Here is an 18,384-nt window from a genome sequence, read left to right on the forward strand (position 1 = left end):
TTTTTCATCCACAGTGCAACAGTCCACGTGAACATCTTAGATGACAACGACAACTACCCGCAGTTCAGCGAGAAGACCTACACTGTCACCGTTGATGAAGACATCAGCGTCGCCAATAATCCTGTTATAGCTAGGATCAAGTAAGTGACAAAAAATCTGCTGTTTGCCAGCCTTTTAAATGTATTTGGGGTATGTTCTAGACTTACGATCTTTTATAATCTGGATTCTGTTCTAGCAGTACGTCGGTTCGATAAATAGCGAAAAATGGCTGAATGTTAAGAACTTATGGTTTTCAGACATAGGTGTTTAAAAAGCGGAAATAATGTAGAAAGAAAATAAGGCAACTTATTTTTTCTTTACTTACTTAACAAATAGCAGTTGAAGACATTTTAGTTTTTAATGTTAGCCAATCTTGAAAAGACACATTCAAATAAGAAATGCTTTCCAAAAGGTTTAAATTTTGCTTCATCTTCATAAGAAAACAAAACGTTTACGTCTGCTTTAGACTAGCATTAACAAAGCTCTCTGTAGTACACAAACGGTTCAAAAAACCTTCCGAAATCGGATTACGGCCGCAAGGTGAAATGCAATCCACGTATATTCGAGCTACACTAACATTTAGCTTTTGTACAATGCTATCTAGTGCCGAGTGCAGGTCACCTACATTGTACAAGTGGATACGAAATTTGAACTGTGTAGTTTGATTACCAGAATTATTCAGTGTGAAATATATGCTAACATCCACATTATATAGCCCAAGAAACGAATTTATGCCTCGTTAAGTTGATACTGCAACATTATTACCTATACGACTTCGTAAAGTACTAATTTATATGGTACTACAAAATTATCATAATATACTTAACGATGATCAAAACTGCAAAAATCCAAATCGAAGCTATACTTAATTAATGATCAGGCCATTGATGATGAATAATGATTCGTTACATCAACGAAATAATACTACTATTTATTATATTAAAAACAATTTAATTATGAACCAGTACAATGAATACAAAACAATATTCACTGAACAAATAATATCTTACAAATATTTTCCAAGCAGACCGTTCTCAAATTATTCGCACTGGAGTCCAACAAGGCAATATTTTTCCTGTCTTGGCAATATTCCTATGTACGGACCGTCTGGTGTTCAAAATTTGTACCGCCATAAATTGTTATAGAAATTGTTTGATAGTTTCTCTTATTTATTGTTTTAGCGACGTCCAACTGCAATAATAAATAAATATTTCATTCGGCCATTGTGGTCGATGCCGTTAGAAATTCATATTGCACACAGCTGCGCCCATATTGTTGGGAATAATAGCAAATTGCTTGTCCAAATTAAATGTATTATATTATTATTTCATAATGCGGTTTATTTATTAATTTGCATTGTTATGCTTTTGTTGTTATTATATTGGATTTATAATGGAATTAAATCATATAATATTATTTACTTGACTTAATTACAATTCCCAACAGTGATTGAACTATGTATTTTATAGAACCAAATAGTGTTGTAATTAACTAAAAATATTTTGATTTGTGTTAATTTTTTTCATACAGAATAAGCCTAAGCTAAAAAAAAGATATATATCAACATATTATAAGAACGTTGTATTTTTTATATCAGCAAAGGACACCAATGTGCAAATTTTCAATAATCTAATCAGTAAATCTTCCAATAGGCAAAAGTGCTCGAGAACTTACAATTCCAAATACGCTTATAACTAGGAACGACAAAGCAATTTCACATAACAATTCCAAAACCGCATTTGTAATCCATTGCCGTTTATCCAGAGCGACGGATGCAGACGTGGGATCAAACGCAGCGATACGTTACGCGATCATCGGTGGTAACACGCAGATGCAGTTCTCTATCGACAGCTTGAGCGGCGACGTATCATTGGTCAAACCACTGGACTACGAGCAAGTTAGGAGCTATCGACTTGTTATAAGGGCTCAAGGTGAGTTTTGTATATGTTCGTGTATTAAATACCTTAATCGGTTCAGAATCCTCGATGAAATCGATGTATATGGAAAGGAGGAAAAATTGATAAATAAATAAAAGAAAATATACCGGCCGAATTGAGAACCTCCTCTTTATTGAAGACGGTTAATAGAATAGCGGATTAAGTAAAAAAATGTTTAGCCGATTTAGTTTTAGTCACATGATTGATCTCAAATTGTTTTCATTGTTATGATGATCCATACACCTACTTAATTTTAATATCTAATGTATAGTAATAAGCCAATCCTGCAACACTTTAAAGTTTGTCTATTATTTTTGCTTGAGACATCTAAATACGCGATGCTGTTATGTCTTGGGCCAAATGTGACCAGTCAAGCACTCTCAGAGGTTTGGCAACTCCATCACTGAATAATCTCATCATAATAATACTAACTATATTGAGTATATTAATAGTTAGGCTTATTTTTATATTGTAAGAAATGACTTTGTTTCTATAGGTTATTCGGTGAATTGGCTTTAAACGCCAAAGATTTTCTTGAAATATCCATATCTTAATGTCCGTTTAATCACTTTTGCAAAAGTATTGGTAACTTAACAGATGCAATTTTGACAGACTTTTTCATACAATTACTGTTGTCTCATAATATCTGTCGGACAAGTTATTCGACTGACTCTCTATAGAAAGAGCCCTAACAACGGAAAAAACTGGCTTAAAGCTCATATTAATCAACAATTTTTCTTCTCAGACGGCGGCAGTCCATCCCGGTCGAACACAACTCAATTACTGGTAAACGTGCGGGACGTAAACGACAACGCGCCGAGATTCTACACCAGTCTGTTTCAAGAGTCCGTCAGCGAGAATGTACCGACTGGATACAGTATTGTTCGAGTGAGTACCAATAGTAGTGGATCGAGTTATGTCCAATGCAAGATTATCTTTCAACTTTAAAGTATCATGCTGTTTTCGTTCCTTTGTCGTTAAAGCGCTCGTGGCTCGACGGTCGGTAATCGATTAGTGGGTTAAGCAACCCTAGCGCGAATATTCCATAGATGGGTGGCCGCATAATGGCATTTGAACGGAGCGTCTCCTTGCCGTATAAAATTGGTCCTGGATGTGCTCATAAGATAACAGTCGTTAAACCATGTCGAAGGCCTTCGGGCGGCTTGAACAACTTTGACCCTAACCATACGACGAATGAATGTATCAACTTTGTCGTTTATTAAATACATTTGAACATCACTTTATATTGAATGGTGTTTCTGCATCCGAATGCCAGTGGGTACGTTATTCACAGGGTTATAAACAAAATACAGGGATAATCATTGAGCATTTTAAAGCTTATGTTATTTTAACGATGTAAATAAGTAATCTTTAGACTGAAAAAAGTACCTTGTTCAAAGTGGCCAAACCGCACTTGGCCAACGTTATAGACAAGCATTAGCCATTTGCTTATTCCTGGAGGAGACTCTTGCCAAACTGCATTACATTAATGAGTTTAATTACTACCTTGACTGAGGTTGCCAAAACACGAAGTAAAATAAACGAAAGAATACATGATTGTGTCGACTCCTATACATTTTGATAGCAATCATGCAACACAAAGTTTTACAAGTTATGTGAACTATAAAAAACTTAACTATAAAAAACTTACATTCTCAACATTTGCAGTTACAAACGTTATCAGAACATTCTGCATATTGCAAGTCGTGCTAAAGATGTTATCGCCATAGCTCTGTAGTAATGTAGTTGACATTATTGATTAAGATCTCTGAAGTCACTCGACGAGTTGGCAAGATTGTCAACTCGCTGATAGCTATCTTTGGTATGGTGTGAAGATTTACATCTGTATAACTGCTTATTACTTATCTTACCTTATTTGTCCGTGGTAATTGCAATTTCAGCTAGTTATAGTGATAATATTCGACAAAATAATAGTACTGTATTATTATGGGCCTATATCGTCCCACTGCTGGGAAAAGCCTAACATATAGTTTTCCACTGCAAATGATCTCCGGCGGTCGGGACCCATTCTGAATTGTAGGATACCTGTATAGTACCTAGTATTCATTCATTCATTCATTCGAGCAAACGTGTATATTCCTTTGATTCCTTGACGTTTCGGCGCTGGGTCCACAAGTCATGAATCGTCTTGTGACCATGATCCGTATACTATGCTGAAACCTGCGTTAATTCCTGTATATATATATTATTATTATGTCAACATTAAAGGTCATGGTGTCCATAATAATACAAAAAATATATATTACATCGTTTTACTTTTATTTTTAATTTTTGTCATGTCTTAAAATGTATTTAAAAGTAATTGCATGTTGTTTAAATTAAAAGTCACATTTTTGTACATAATCATGATCACAGGATTTTAGCGAATATTTTACTTGTTAACCTACCAAGATGCTTTAAAGTTACATATAATAAATCATAATAATGCAACACCCCTAATAACTGCACAGTGCACACAACAATGTCTTATCAATATAAAAATGTTATTGGCGTTGTAAATCGTAACGGTTATCGTACTATACGGCGAGGACATTGTAACCCGATGTTTACCGGTCTCGCACATACTTTATTACTTGAAGAACGACTTGTAAAACTTTGTGTTGCTATTGTGTTATAAATAACACCGTAAATATGTTGCGATAGTGCATAAAATTGTTTATGAGTGATTAAGTGGCAGGCTATTTTGTAATTTGTTCTCGATATCTTGTATTTAGTCGTATTAAATGATAGGTAAAGGTAAATATTTCCTCACCTGCGAAATTATAAGTGAATACTTAAACTCAAATTGGTAAAACAACTTCTGTAGATCGGTATCCGACTGCTGATCATAAGATCTCGGTTTCGATTCCCGGATCGGTTTCTAATTTACGTCTTTTCTAATTTATATTAGAATATTTCTTAACAATAGGCAAGAGTACGGTACGTGTATATGGCAATAGGCCCGATCCTATTACAAAGGACTAATATTACTCATGGCGAAACCTGGGTATATTTCATACACCTCTGCGTACCCCTGCCCCCGCGTCTGGTATAACATGCATATAGACTGCCATTAAATACCCTTGACATTAGGTCGGCCTTTATACGTCTCTATATAATAAGTTTAAATAAATAAATATTTTGTATATTACGTATGTATTGCTGCTAATTCTATACATCTATTAACATACTACTTTTTCTTCAGGTACAAGCATACGACGCAGATGAAGGTATGAACGCGGACATCACATACGCGCTGACGGACAAAGAACACAATGGGAACAATGATCTGCCTATCAGCATAGACCCCAGGTCGGGATGGGTTTATACATCAGGTCAGCTGGACAGAGAAGTGCAGGCCAAGTATCAGTTGATGGTAAGTTAGCGAGCTATATTGTTTTAATTATATGTGTACAGGACCTTGCTCCTATCCCTCCAGGTCCAACGACATTCGATTAGGTGATAACTTGCCTTCGAAGTTTTCAGTATTGAGTTTGGTCATGAGCTGTATTTTAATACCCTATTAAAATATCAGGAATCACTCTTGTGCAATTCAGAAAAATATTTCTGATAGTAAAAAGTATTTGAAAGCCTTTGCAACTGCTTAGGTACGACTTATCTGAGCAGAATTTCTAACAATAGAGCTTTACTTTCCGCTGTTAATGTCAACTCATAAGGAGGGTGGTCTTTAGGTTCGGTCTTTAACAGAACACAAACATTTTGCGATTAAAGTCTAGTTTATTTCCAAAAATATCAACAAAATTTGTTTTTAAAAGTCTGTAGTATAATTTGCTTCCTTTATTCTTCCACTAGGTAACAGCAACAGATCACGGTACACCAGCTCGTTCAGCCACTGCCTCCGTAGTGGTGGTAGTCCAGGACGTGAACGACAACGACCCTGTGTTCTCTCCGCCTCAGTACGATGTGGAACTGGCTGAAGATGAACCGCCTGGCACGCCTGTCGTCACCCTCACCGCTACTGATGCTGATGAGGATAATAGGTATGACTAATGAAGAATTATATCTTTTGCTGCAGAAGAATTGAATCAATGGAAGTTTTTTAGTGATTTAGCTTTAGCATCGTTTGTTTGACTTGATTTTTTTTTCGATTATTTCGAACGAAAAGTAAACGTACCCCCTACCCAACGTAAACGACTAGAGAGTCAAATTATTTGATAACCCATGCCGTAGCTGGGAAACCGGGAAGTTTCAAAAGCTTACGTCAATTCCTGTGCTGTCGTCAAAATTTAATAAAAAAGTAATTGGACTATGTTTATCAATAACCACTCTAAGATGGGAGATTTGAGACATCAGAGACTGAGAATATCTGCAACATAACTATAGCACAATAATCACTTCCCTCAAGAATATTGAGAATATCTCACAACCTCCATCTTTCGCAGATTACACTACGAGATCACAGGGGGCAACACCCGCGGCCGTTTCTCCATCACGTCGCAGAACGGGCGTGGTCTCATCACCGTCGCTCAGCCGCTGGACTTCAAACAAGAACGACGATACGTCCTCACGGTGACAGCCACTGACAGCGGCGGCCGGTCTGATACTGCCATGGTGCATATTAACATCACTGATGCGAATAACTACGCGCCTGTTTTTGAAAATGCGCCGTATACGGCTTCGGTAAGTGATTAATTGAAAAACATCAGTATTTCTTAGATGCTTGCAGCCCGGATGTTGCCTTGACTTAGACAATGTATCATGAGCAGTTGAAAAAAATACTAGTTCTTGGTTTGATCATTAAATGTTCTCGTAATCTTTTAGATTTTTTTTTATAGAGCGCAACCAAAATTCTCTGACTATAAAACCGTTCTTGGGACATTATAATGGATACTCTTAATCGTGGTACTAATATTTGTTTGTTTTGTTGTTTTATAGTTCAATACTCAAGGGTAAAAGTTTTTGAGACAAAATTTAAAACAATACCTTTTCTAATAAAAAAAATAATTACACTACGTCATATATTCAATATCATCTAACAAAAAAATCCTATTTCTCGCAGGTCTTCGAAGACGCACCAGTAGGAACAACAGTCCTAGTAGTGTCTGCTACAGACAGTGACGTGGGAGTCAACGCTCAGATCACGTACAGCCTCAGCTCGGAGATCTCCAACGAGGCGGTCACTCATCACGACCAGGAGTTCGTCATCAACCCTCAGACTGGTGCCATCACTACCAATAAGCTGCTGGATCGAGAGACTATGAGTGGTGAGTTGGTTTAACTATTATAAGTAACCATAAATAAAAATATCCCGTGCCTCGGAAGGCACGTAAAGTCGGCGGTCCTGCACCTGACATATCTCTGGTCGTGTCGGTTATCCGTCCCACCGGGCTATTAGAGTGAAGGAATAGAGAGTGTACTCTATATTATGCACTTGGACACTATAAAAAAAGTTCTGCACCGCTGGCCAGTTTCAATGAAACTGACCGCTGTAGCCGGTATTCGGCTAATAAATGCAAATTATATCAGAATAGTTTGTCTATAAATCTAATATGAACGAATTAAGTTTACATTACTAGGAAGAATAAATCTAATGAAGTATCAGTATTTTATAATTTTACTGTTTGTCCACATTTTTTTAAAAGCCTTTTAGAAGCAGTTTCAACTTTTTTAACAGCCTTGAAACTGTCCAACTTGTAATGAAATCTAAAGTTCTTGTGATTGATAGTCAGATTATCTAAGGACATTCTACTAACTTAGTTTCTGAATGATTGATTATTTTTGAGAAATAAGTAAATACAAGTCCTAAACTATAAAAAAACAACTTTTAAAATACTAAGGGCAAGTTTGACGGCCTATCCATAACAAGTGTCTGATAACGTATGTTATAGATAAAATTACATCAACTATATACTTAAATCAAAATCTATTAACTTAGTTTCTGAATGATAAAGTATTTTTTTAAAACTGTGTATAAAAGCTCGACTAATATAGTAAAAATTCTCCTTCAAGCTGTCCAAATAATAATGAAATTTTAAGTTAATCTAAAGACCCACTACCTACTTAGTTTGCTAATGATATTTTCGTTTAAGTTAGAAAAAATTGGTAAGTATATAAGGGTTCTTAACATTATTTTAAAATACGTAAACCTAAATTCAATGTAGCCGTATTCGTGCTGGATTCTAGAATAAAATATATGTGAAAAGCACCTGTTGGCACATACTGCGACAGTTTCGGTATCATTTCTCAGCGTCACGGACAACGCGCTAAAAATGTTCCGTCGTGAATATCTCATGAATAAACTATGTGCATTTTTATCTGAAGTTTAAAGTTTCGCTCGTATCGTAATGTGTTTTATTTTTAAACTACTGTTACTTAAAAAGTTTAATGTAAGTTTGTGATAAAATATATTATAGTGTTTTTCAAAGCTTAAAAGGATGCTATCATATTATATGGTATATACCATATATACCATAAGGTCTCTCATCTGTAGAGAATAGATAACAAATGAAAAAATAAGATTAAAGTCGCCTGAATTACCGATAGCTATTTTCAGGAAACTGCAGTATAGCATTTTCTATTAGATTTATAATTTAATTTAAGTGCTCATACAGAAAGATTTGTCGATATCTCCTCGATAAGGTATAAAAGAGATCCAAATGGTATCGACAAATCGTACCTTTTTCTTCAATTTCATTTTATTCATAAATTCTTATAAAAACATTTTTTCTAGGTTATCTACTGACAGTCACAGCTCGAGACGGAGGCGTACCCTCGCTCTCTGACACGACAGATGTGGAAATATCAGTAGTTGATGTCAACGACAACGCACCGGTCTTCAAACAACAACTGTATACTGCTAACATTGTGGAAGATGCTTTAGTTGGTAAGTAACAGACGCACTTGAAGAGTAGGACTTTTACAAAACCCAATTTTCTGATGTATATATTTTTTCTGTGAAATTTATCCTTTGGATACAACATTAGTAATGATAAAAAGTTAACAAACATGATTTCTACGTCTACAACGATCTATAAAAGATTCAAGACTTCTGTACCATCAATATGTAATTACTGTATAAATTCTCCTTTCGAAAATGTTATTGATCTAGTTTCCAAAAGAGATTTCTTCTGAACCCTGTTCACTATCAAACTTTAATCTTAACCAAACATTAATAGTATCAGATCTGTGCAGAAGTCACCTGCTTAATGAATATACTCCCATATCTTTTGGTGGAAAACTAAACTGTAACTTAATCCACAGGTACATCCGTTACACAAGTAAGCGCAACCGACGCAGACGTTGGCCTCAACGGCCGGGTGCACTATGAACTAGACCCCCGGGACCGCGAGGAGGGGTCGTTCGTCGTGGACCCGGCGTCTGGGGTCATCAGGACTAATAAGGCGCTGGACAGGGAGTCTGTAGCGACGTATGACTTGAAAGCATTGGCTATTGATGGAGGGACTCCCCCTTTGAGTTCTACGGTAAGTCTACACTATTTAAATTATTTTGATTAATCTATGTACCAATACGTACTCTGGTACTGATTGCAACTGATTAAGTTTTATTTACAAGTATGTTCATATTTAAAATTTTAATGTAATTATGTTAATTTGATGCTTATACGTTAATACAAATACACGTTTCTGCGTATACCGATCACAAAATAAACATAAACGTATTTTCACTATAAAATAAATAAGAGGAATTTCGATGCTGCATTTTTGTTTGCATTTATATACAACATTTTGTTATTAATAAATAGTATTTTATTTTTTTAACCCGTTACTGTCCCACCGGATTTCATCGAACGTGGTCACGGGACCGTATCCGAAACTTTAATTTTCAATCGCGTTTAAGATCCGTTGCATTATACTATTAAGCTTGTTATTATAAGGAGAGCGGTGATAGCCGAGTGGCCCAAGCATGCACCTCCCATGTGTTCGATGATTGGAACCTGGCGCAACACACCAATGACTTTCCGAAGTTATAGGTGTATTAGAACTAACATCACTCGATCTAACGGTGAAAGAAAACATCGTGATGCAACCTTGCATGCCTGAGAGCCTAAAGGCCGATCCCTCTCTCATTACGGAAGTAAACTTTTGCCCAGCAGTGGGATAGTAATGGGTTAAATTTATTTATATTACAAGTAGTATTAAATATATGTTGTTTTATAGGTAATAGTCCACATAAAGATAGAAGATATAAACGACTCTCCGCCGGTGTTCGAGAGCGATTGTCTCACGTTCTACATCGCGGAGAACAGTCCTATCGGCACTACTGTGGGAGAGATCTACGCTCATGACCCTGATGAAGGTCCTCATGCTGTGGTACATTATTCTATTAAAGGTAAGCAGTACACATTTAACATAACTTTGATTCTTTATTGACTAGTAGATTGTGTCCATGACTCCGCCCGCGAAATTCATGCTAAGTTTTCCCATGATTGCTAAGGATTTATTTTTGGAATTGGGCTATAATTACCCTTCACTTTATACCTTATATGTAATCCTAATCATTAATCCATGATAGTAAAACAGTTTAGATTTTATAAGTAATATTGTATAGTAAACTATTGACCATTATTGATAGCTCCGATTGATTAATATTTTAGAAACAGGCTGCGCTTAGTAGGTTTATCATAGTTATAAGTAAAATTGTGTAATACTGGACTGGTAGTACAGACTGACTTTTTAGAAGATGCGTCGAAAATATTCCTAAATTGACTACTTTACATTTATTTCCAAACCAGTACCTACCTACTAACAACATATTCCAGAAGAATACAATGACATAGTGGCCACATTTTTACCTACAATAATAATTACAGGTGGAGACGACTCAAACAGCTTCTCCCTGGAAACTCGCCAGGGTTCAGACAAGGCAGAACTGGTGACCATGGTGGACCTAGACTATGAGAGTCCTCGGAAGAAGTACGAGCTGGTCATCCGTGCCGCCAGCCCGCCGCTGTGGAATGACGTCAGAGTGGAAATACTAGTGACTGATGTGAATGACAATGCGCCAATGATGAAGGACTTTCAGATTATTTTCAATAATTATAAGGACTGTTTTCCTGTGGGGCCGTTTGGAAGGGTGCCGGCGTATGATGCTGATGTTACTGATAAGGTGAGGAGTGTGTTTTTGTTATGTTTACAGTTTCTATTATTTTCTTAATTAAGCCGAGAAATGGATAAATACCCTAATAGGGTACTTGACTACTAGTCAAAACAGCTGCTCTTTATTAACGAAAAAAAATAATTATAGCCTAAGCTCATTGGATTAACCTAATACAAGTACAAGTTTAATTTTTAATCCAGTCAATAAGTACCCAATTAAGATTATTATTTATGTTCCTCGATAATTTGTCAATATTGGCATTTTATCTAGGTCCATACTGGTATACCCCTTCATTACATACTATTCTATATTCATGGTGATTATATTACGGTTACAGCAACGGCCATATCGTAACGATCACAATGATCAATCTGTTTATTCGAATACTAATTTTACCTTTTTCTTTAGCTACAATACCGCATCCTATCTGGCAACAACGCAAACTTGGTACTGCTTAACGAGACGTCGGGAGAGATGACGCTTTCACCACAGCTGAACACCAACGTTCCCAAATTGGCTACTATGGAAATATCAGTCACAGGTAAGTTACTGTTAACTTTATAATTATTTTTATGGTATCTTTTAAAAATATTTTATAATCTCCTTTTTCTATCTTATGTAAGTAAAAAATAAGGTCATTTATTTATCAATACCGAACTAAGTAAACATTTCAATATGAACGTTTTCTTATTTATTCTTCTGAATATAATAGTCATATTATTCAGAACAATAAATGGCCTGAGAGTGGAATTATCAAGACTGTCTTGTTTATATTCTGTTTATCGATTAAAGGGCCTTGTAAAGACTACTAGCAGTCCAACCAGTTCTTAAACTTTAAATACAAAATCCCGTTAAAATACCCAATTTGTTTTCTCCTAACAGATGGTGTAAACGAAGTGAAATCAATGATGCAGCTCTCAGTCCGACTGATAACAGAACAGATGCTGTTCAACTCGATCACAGTGAGACTGAACGATATGACGGCGGAACAATTCTTATCACCGCTGTTTGGTTTCTTCATAGACGGACTTGCTGCAATCATACCATGTCCGAAGGAGAATATATACGTGTTTAGTGTGCAGGTATGTCAGGATTTTATGTTATTACTTTACATTCCGTATACGTAAGTATGTAATTTCAAATCCATTCGAAAGTTGGCTGTGAGTTTTTTGATTATTTTGAAGTATGTACGACTTACAAAAACAAGAAACTAACGGAGGTTGCAATTTCAGCAATTCGATAATGTTACACAGCGTGCATGTAGCGCCATCTAGTTCATATCTACAACATTATTGTAAGGCATTGTCTCAATAACAAGCGTATACGCGATTTCGCGATGGGACCATGCTTCTACGAAAGTACCTATAATGTCCTTGAATCGATAATATTCACCTGTATAATGTAAAATAATGTAAAAGCGTTTATTAGAACTGGGGCATCCAGAACCAGTTCAAGCTTTCAGTCAGAGAGCTGGAACCTCTGGGTGCCTGACTTTTAGACTATTCTATTGCTACTTTTTTTCGTAACACCTTCAACGTGCTACAATAAGTGCGTACTAAGTTAAAACACCGATTTAACATAAGAAACTACATCAAAACAACCCTTTACAGGACGACACGGACGTAACGGGCAACATTCTAAACGTGTCGTTCTCGGCGCGGCGGCCGGACGCGGAGGTGGGTGTGGCGGGCGACACGTCACAGTACTACTCGCCCACGCACCTGCGCGAGCGCGTGTACCTGCACCGAGCCACGCTCGCTAGACTTGCTACTGTACAGGTTTGTATCTAGAAACAGCCTTTAAATTGATAGTCGATTCGTTTTGGTTAGCAAAAGAGGTTTAGTTTTTAATTTTCAACTAAAATTGGAATCTCGCAAAGACTTAATTTGGCTGCTTTATTTGTCCTGTAGATTTGTTTATATTGTGAAAAATTATGATAAAGCAATTTATACGTTTCTACATTAATCTCTGAAAGATTTTTATTACGGATATAAAATATTTCAAACGTGTCCTCTATAAGGAAGCTGAGTATCAGTCATTCCTCTATTTAAAGTTACATTACAAATCTTCTGAAAAATTTGCACTCTAAAATTTAAGTTGGTATAATTAACAAAATATATCTTATTGTATATATCGTATTCTCTTAATAATAATATACGCGTGTAAGTGTCGAAAGAGATTGAATTAATCAAAATATTTCCTTCATTTAGGTGCTACCATTCGACGACAACATCTGCGTACACGAGCCATGCCTGAACTACGAGGAATGCCTCACAGTGCTGAAGTTCGGCAACGCGTCCGGTTTCATCAACAGCGATTCCGTACTCTTCAGGCCGATATATCCCGTCACTACCTTCACTTGCCAGTGCCCTCATGGATTTACAGGTAAGAAAACAAGAGAAAATTATTTTAGGGGAAATTACAATACTTATTAACGTTTTTAAACTGTTGCGGCTTGTACCCGTAATACTAAGATTCGCAGCGGGTCTAATGAATACGTCTCGATCGACCCTGGACCCTTGACCACCTTGAATAATGCAATTTGATCAAAACGTCGGCCAGTAAATAAGGTATCGTGAATTTAAAATATTCACCGTGCAAATGTAACTTGTTCAAACACAAGCTAAAATAAACCAAAGTTCCCTAAAGCAATGTGGTAAATGGTACTTATTAGGGACCTAATTAAATATAGGTTCCTAAAATTATATCTGTATAAATCAGTAGGTATCTTTATATTTTTTTGTAATTCACCAGGTTCTCGAGAACATTACATGTGTGACACCGAAGTGGATCTGTGTTACTCATCACCGTGCGTCAACAACGGCTCTTGTATTCGTAGGGAAGGAGGTTATAGCTGTGTTTGTCCAGCAGGATATACGGGTAAGTTATAATATTGCATATATTATATTGCAAACTATGGTGCTGAAATGTACATTATTGCCGCGACTAACCTGCAACTAATTTAGACAGTATACTTATGAACAAGAATAAACCAATTCAAAACTTATTACACAGTTATTTACTTCAGGTACTAATGAGTAGAGAGCGTGTGACTTTTAAAATTAATTGACAATACTAACTACTACTACTGGTAGAAAATTGCTCCTTGTTCTTCCAATTATTGCATTGACCAATCCTTGAATGAATCATTGGCCATATCTGAAAGTTGACTGTTTCCAATACGAATCACCGCATATTTTAAGCAACTTTAACCTATCCCACAGGTATAAACTGCGAGACCCAATTAAAATCAGCAACATGTTCAATGGCATCAGCGGTATGTCGCAGTGGGTCTCAGTGTATATCTTCTCGTGAAGGAGGTCTGATGTGTCAGCCGTGTGCCCTCGACGCGGAACACACCACACCCTTGTGTGAACTCAGGGCTAGAAGTTTCCCTGTTTCTTCGTTTTTGACCTTCCCCGGGTTGAAGAGACGGAATCGACTGCATTTGAAGCTTAAGTAAGGGTTTTTAGAATTATTTTACTTATTGAGAATTTAAAATCTGTTGTATAGAGTGTTCGTGTATCGGTGACTTGAATACTTTTTTTGCGAATAGATATGTTAGCCGTCAGATTTAGGTTTAACAGAACGTTAAATCAAATAACTGCCTTAAAGTGCGGTGACTAATCTTTATTATATAAAATATAAGTTGGTTTTTGTGGCAACAGAAATATCCTTTGCATTACGATGATCTCACTCTAACAACTAATTTACATTACAATGAAATTTATACCGCAAGTCATTTAAAAAATACTTTAAATCCTTTTGTTTCATAGCCGATCTGAAAAACTCTATTTATTTTTCTCATTTAGATTCGCAACGCAGACTCCAAACGGCCTAGTTCTATACAACGGTAGATACAACGAACGCCACGACTTCCTCGCCCTGGAGACCATCAGTACCGGTGCTGGTAAACACTCAGGTCCCGGCATACGGTTCACCTTCGGTTTAGGAGGCAGCAAGGTCGACGTCACTGTGGCCGGCAATGTGGCTGATGGAAACTGGCATACTGTTGAAATTGAATATTATAATAGGGTGAGTAACTACTCGTATACTCAGACCTATACAAACGAGTCATATTACTTAATTTCATCTACGTCATAATCAAAAGAATCATAGGAATGTGTGAGTAATATGACTTCGATAATACGACATGACTTAGTTCGCACGTTTGAAATAACCCGAGTATAGCAATTATGTACATGTTATTTTATTCCTCTGCACGAAAGATTCAATTTCGTTCTGATCAATACTCAGATCCTCAGAATGTAGACCTTGATTTCGATATTGTTTTTGAAGGAATTATATCAGGGGTTTCTTAGGAAGAGAATCTTTTCCTTTTGAATAAAAGTGAACCTTCCTTTACATGGCGACTTTACTTAAATTTCACTTGAATGCCAAGAATGTTAGCAACAGCTCAAATTAATGGCTCCCGCCCTCAAAATAATTAGCAATCAAAACTTAGCAAAATAATTTTAACAAATAGAATCTTCCGCTAATAAATTGGTGCTCCATTGGGTATGAATAATGTAGTAACATTCCCATTTGTTTCCTAGACTGCAACATTGATTCTGGACAACTGTGATAAAGCATTATCACTGGCTGGTGCAGCTGACTTCGGTATTAAATATGCGTGTGCCAACTCTACCACTAAAGTCCTACCACCACGATGCGATATACCTACGGAAACTTGCCACAGGTAAATATAAACTACTGAACAGATTTTAATACGACTTTAACCAGAAGACAGGCTGATTTATTTGTAAAGTTTTGGTGTGTTAGTTGATAGTTTACTAACAGTTTGTGCAAATTGGCTTAGTTATGATGATGACGATGATTGTAAAAATGTCTAATAAATTAGCAAACAGTTGTGTGCCGAATCTGTCAGTAACACAACATAGAGCTAAAAGAGTTATAATAAGGAATATGTTTTACCATTAACCTGTACTTATCTCTAACGGAAATGGTGTAATCTTAAATAAAATAAATAAATAAAACCGGAGTATTTCCGTTCCGTTGGCTTTAGAAATTATCCAAAATATTTCTTTCCAGATTCCTCGATCTAACCGGCCCGCTCCAAATCGGCGGTCTTCCAAACATTCCAAGCAGTTTCCAAGTGAAGAACAAAGACTTCACTGGCTGTATATCAGACTTGCACGTGGACCACAAGTTCATTGACCTGAACTCTTACGTGTCGGACAATGGGACGTTAGCCGGTTGTCCGGAGAAACGATCGCAGTGTAGCTCCGCGCCTTGTTACAATGGAGCCGAGTGTAGAGACCTGTGGGATACGTATTTGTGTGATTGTACTGAAGGTTATACGGGGAAAGACTGTGCTGATTGTGAGTATAGTTATTTTACCTATAGAAAGCTATTTTGTCAGCGATTACTATAGACCTTAACGGAAATCTCTTAGTGGCATGTAGACGATGTTGCGCGTGTCCGATTCTACTACAAAAGTAATAAACATTTCTTAAGATTACATCGGCTTCTTTTTAAGCAAAATGTTCTTTCTTTTGTACGATACAGTAGCGAATTTAAATCGATATTCATTTGCGCATTATTTCATTCCTATAAAACGTTTCAGTGTTAAAAATGAGTTCATTTTTCCTTACATAATATCCAATAATTGATATACAATTTACTTTTAGGTACCTTTGAAAATATTCTTCTACAAGTAAAACACAAATATGCAATTCTACACATATATTTTTATTGCAGCAACAACTCCGCCATGGCGCTTCAGTGGGGACGGAATGCTGTCTTTCAATCCTCTGCTTCGTCCTATACAACTACCGTGGTTAAACGCTCTATCACTAAGGACAAGAGCTCAAGATGCCTTCCTTATGTCCATACAAGTTGGACAAAATAGCACTATATTGATTACAGTAAGTACTATAATATAAATATAGGTACTCCAAACATGCTACCAATCAAGATCTAAACTACCGGGACGTCTATGAAAGATCAGTTTATTCAATCTATTTAATAATCTAATAATGAGACATTTTATGTATGTTATTTATATGTTTTATGTATCTTATTCTCATTAGCTTTATCATACAGATACATGTAGGGATAAACAAAGTCCAATATCCAAAATCGCAAAAACGGTTGTGACAATAAGACACTTCGTATCTTACAATCTGCTACTAGGATTCTGCTAGACTTGACTTCAACGGAGAAGACTGTTTTTTTTTTTTACTTTCTGCACCAACTAATTCATATTCACCTTCACAGCTAAGGTCCGGTGAACTCCACTACTCATACAACGGGGAATCCATGTACCTCCCAACGACAACTCTCTCCGATGGCGACTGGCATAGAGTCGAGATCAAATGGCTCGGCACCGACATATCAGTCAGTGTCGACTATGGCCTAAGGACAGTGTTGCTACCGATGTTGGCTAATAAAATACAAGGACAGTATATTGGGAAGATTCTGATTGGTGGACCTGATACTACGGCTGGCTTACTGGCTTCCGAAGTTGGGTATTTCGAAGGGTGTATCCAGGTATGTAATGTTTAAATTTATTACATAAAAACGTCATCGGCCTTACCTTACTTCTAAGTACTTTGGTCAGTTAGAGGCAGTCGCTTCATGTAAAATACTAGTATTCAGCTGCATCCAGTGGAAGCAATCGGCTTCCAGTCTCACTGGATGCAGCTGAATACTAGTATCTGGGGGCACGGAAGTGCCCCCGCAATGTATTTTACATGAAGCGACTGCCTCTAACTGTACATAAAATAGAACTGTTAAAATGTATGTGTGAAATATACAAAATAATTATTGTGGGGTGTTAAGTTTTAACTTAAGAAACAGTAATTAATATGAATGTCAAAAAGAGATTATTTATTGATTCTTTTGTTAAAGATTATAATATGTTTTTTTCCTGTTTTAGGATGTAAGAGTAGGTACGGCTCAATCGCTTCTCAATCGGCCAACAGTGAGAGAAAATGTTAGAGATGGTTGTCAGTCCCGAGCTGATTGTATGCTTTCTATATGCCCACCATACGTAAGTATACTCCTTCCATTTAAACTATAAATATAATTATTTTAGGTAAATCTATTTTATCTATGACGATATATTTATGTGCACGTATACGTGCATGTAACGTATACATACGCGCTGTCGTCTTTACCTGGTGATTGACAGACATTGACATATTTAACATTAAATTCATTCACTCTTTTGTAGACGTAAGAAATCGCTTAATAAGACATTCATCCGTAGTACTTTTGAAAACATCAAATGATTACATCTAGCAAAACTTTCTGTACTTCATTTAAATTAGAAACTTTTCCTTTAGTTTACTTATATCTACTTTTC

At 36.4% G+C, this 18,384-nt stretch overlaps 1 protein-coding gene across 5 annotated transcripts in view; it reads left to right on the top strand.

Annotated features, from left to right (window-relative positions):
- Window positions 1–18,384, top strand: part of stan (Protocadherin-like wing polarity protein stan) — a 203,474-nt gene that overhangs the window by 169,140 nt on the left and 15,950 nt on the right. For all 5 annotated transcript variants that reach the window (XR_012959493.1, XR_012959494.1, XM_076114743.1 and 2 more), the window contains 23 exons: window positions 15–140; window positions 1,804–1,970; window positions 2,722–2,864; window positions 5,182–5,352; window positions 5,790–5,977; window positions 6,380–6,617; window positions 6,997–7,201; window positions 8,668–8,820; window positions 9,198–9,418; window positions 10,115–10,286; window positions 10,768–11,063; window positions 11,463–11,595; window positions 11,937–12,136; window positions 12,665–12,832; window positions 13,265–13,439; window positions 13,809–13,934; window positions 14,279–14,513; window positions 14,867–15,089; window positions 15,611–15,753; window positions 16,107–16,396; window positions 16,776–16,942; window positions 17,295–17,567; window positions 17,956–18,069. Coding sequence is in view for 3 of the 5 variants with exons in the window: in XM_076114743.1 (XP_075970858.1) it covers window positions 15–140; window positions 1,804–1,970; window positions 2,722–2,864; window positions 5,182–5,352; window positions 5,790–5,977; window positions 6,380–6,617; window positions 6,997–7,201; window positions 8,668–8,820; window positions 9,198–9,418; window positions 10,115–10,286; window positions 10,768–11,063; window positions 11,463–11,595; window positions 11,937–12,136; window positions 12,665–12,832; window positions 13,265–13,439; window positions 13,809–13,934; window positions 14,279–14,513; window positions 14,867–15,089; window positions 15,611–15,753; window positions 16,107–16,396; window positions 16,776–16,942; window positions 17,295–17,567; window positions 17,956–18,069 (4,327 nt within the window). In the remaining 2 variants the exon portion in view is untranslated. The remainder of the gene's footprint in view (window positions 1–14; window positions 141–1,803; window positions 1,971–2,721; window positions 2,865–5,181; window positions 5,353–5,789; window positions 5,978–6,379; window positions 6,618–6,996; window positions 7,202–8,667; window positions 8,821–9,197; window positions 9,419–10,114; window positions 10,287–10,767; window positions 11,064–11,462; window positions 11,596–11,936; window positions 12,137–12,664; window positions 12,833–13,264; window positions 13,440–13,808; window positions 13,935–14,278; window positions 14,514–14,866; window positions 15,090–15,610; window positions 15,754–16,106; window positions 16,397–16,775; window positions 16,943–17,294; window positions 17,568–17,955; window positions 18,070–18,384) is intronic.

This window comes from Anticarsia gemmatalis, chromosome 5 (assembly GCF_050436995.1).
Source record: "Anticarsia gemmatalis isolate Benzon Research Colony breed Stoneville strain chromosome 5, ilAntGemm2 primary, whole genome shotgun sequence".
In the NCBI taxonomy this organism is placed as follows: domain Eukaryota; kingdom Metazoa; phylum Arthropoda; class Insecta; order Lepidoptera; family Erebidae; genus Anticarsia; species Anticarsia gemmatalis.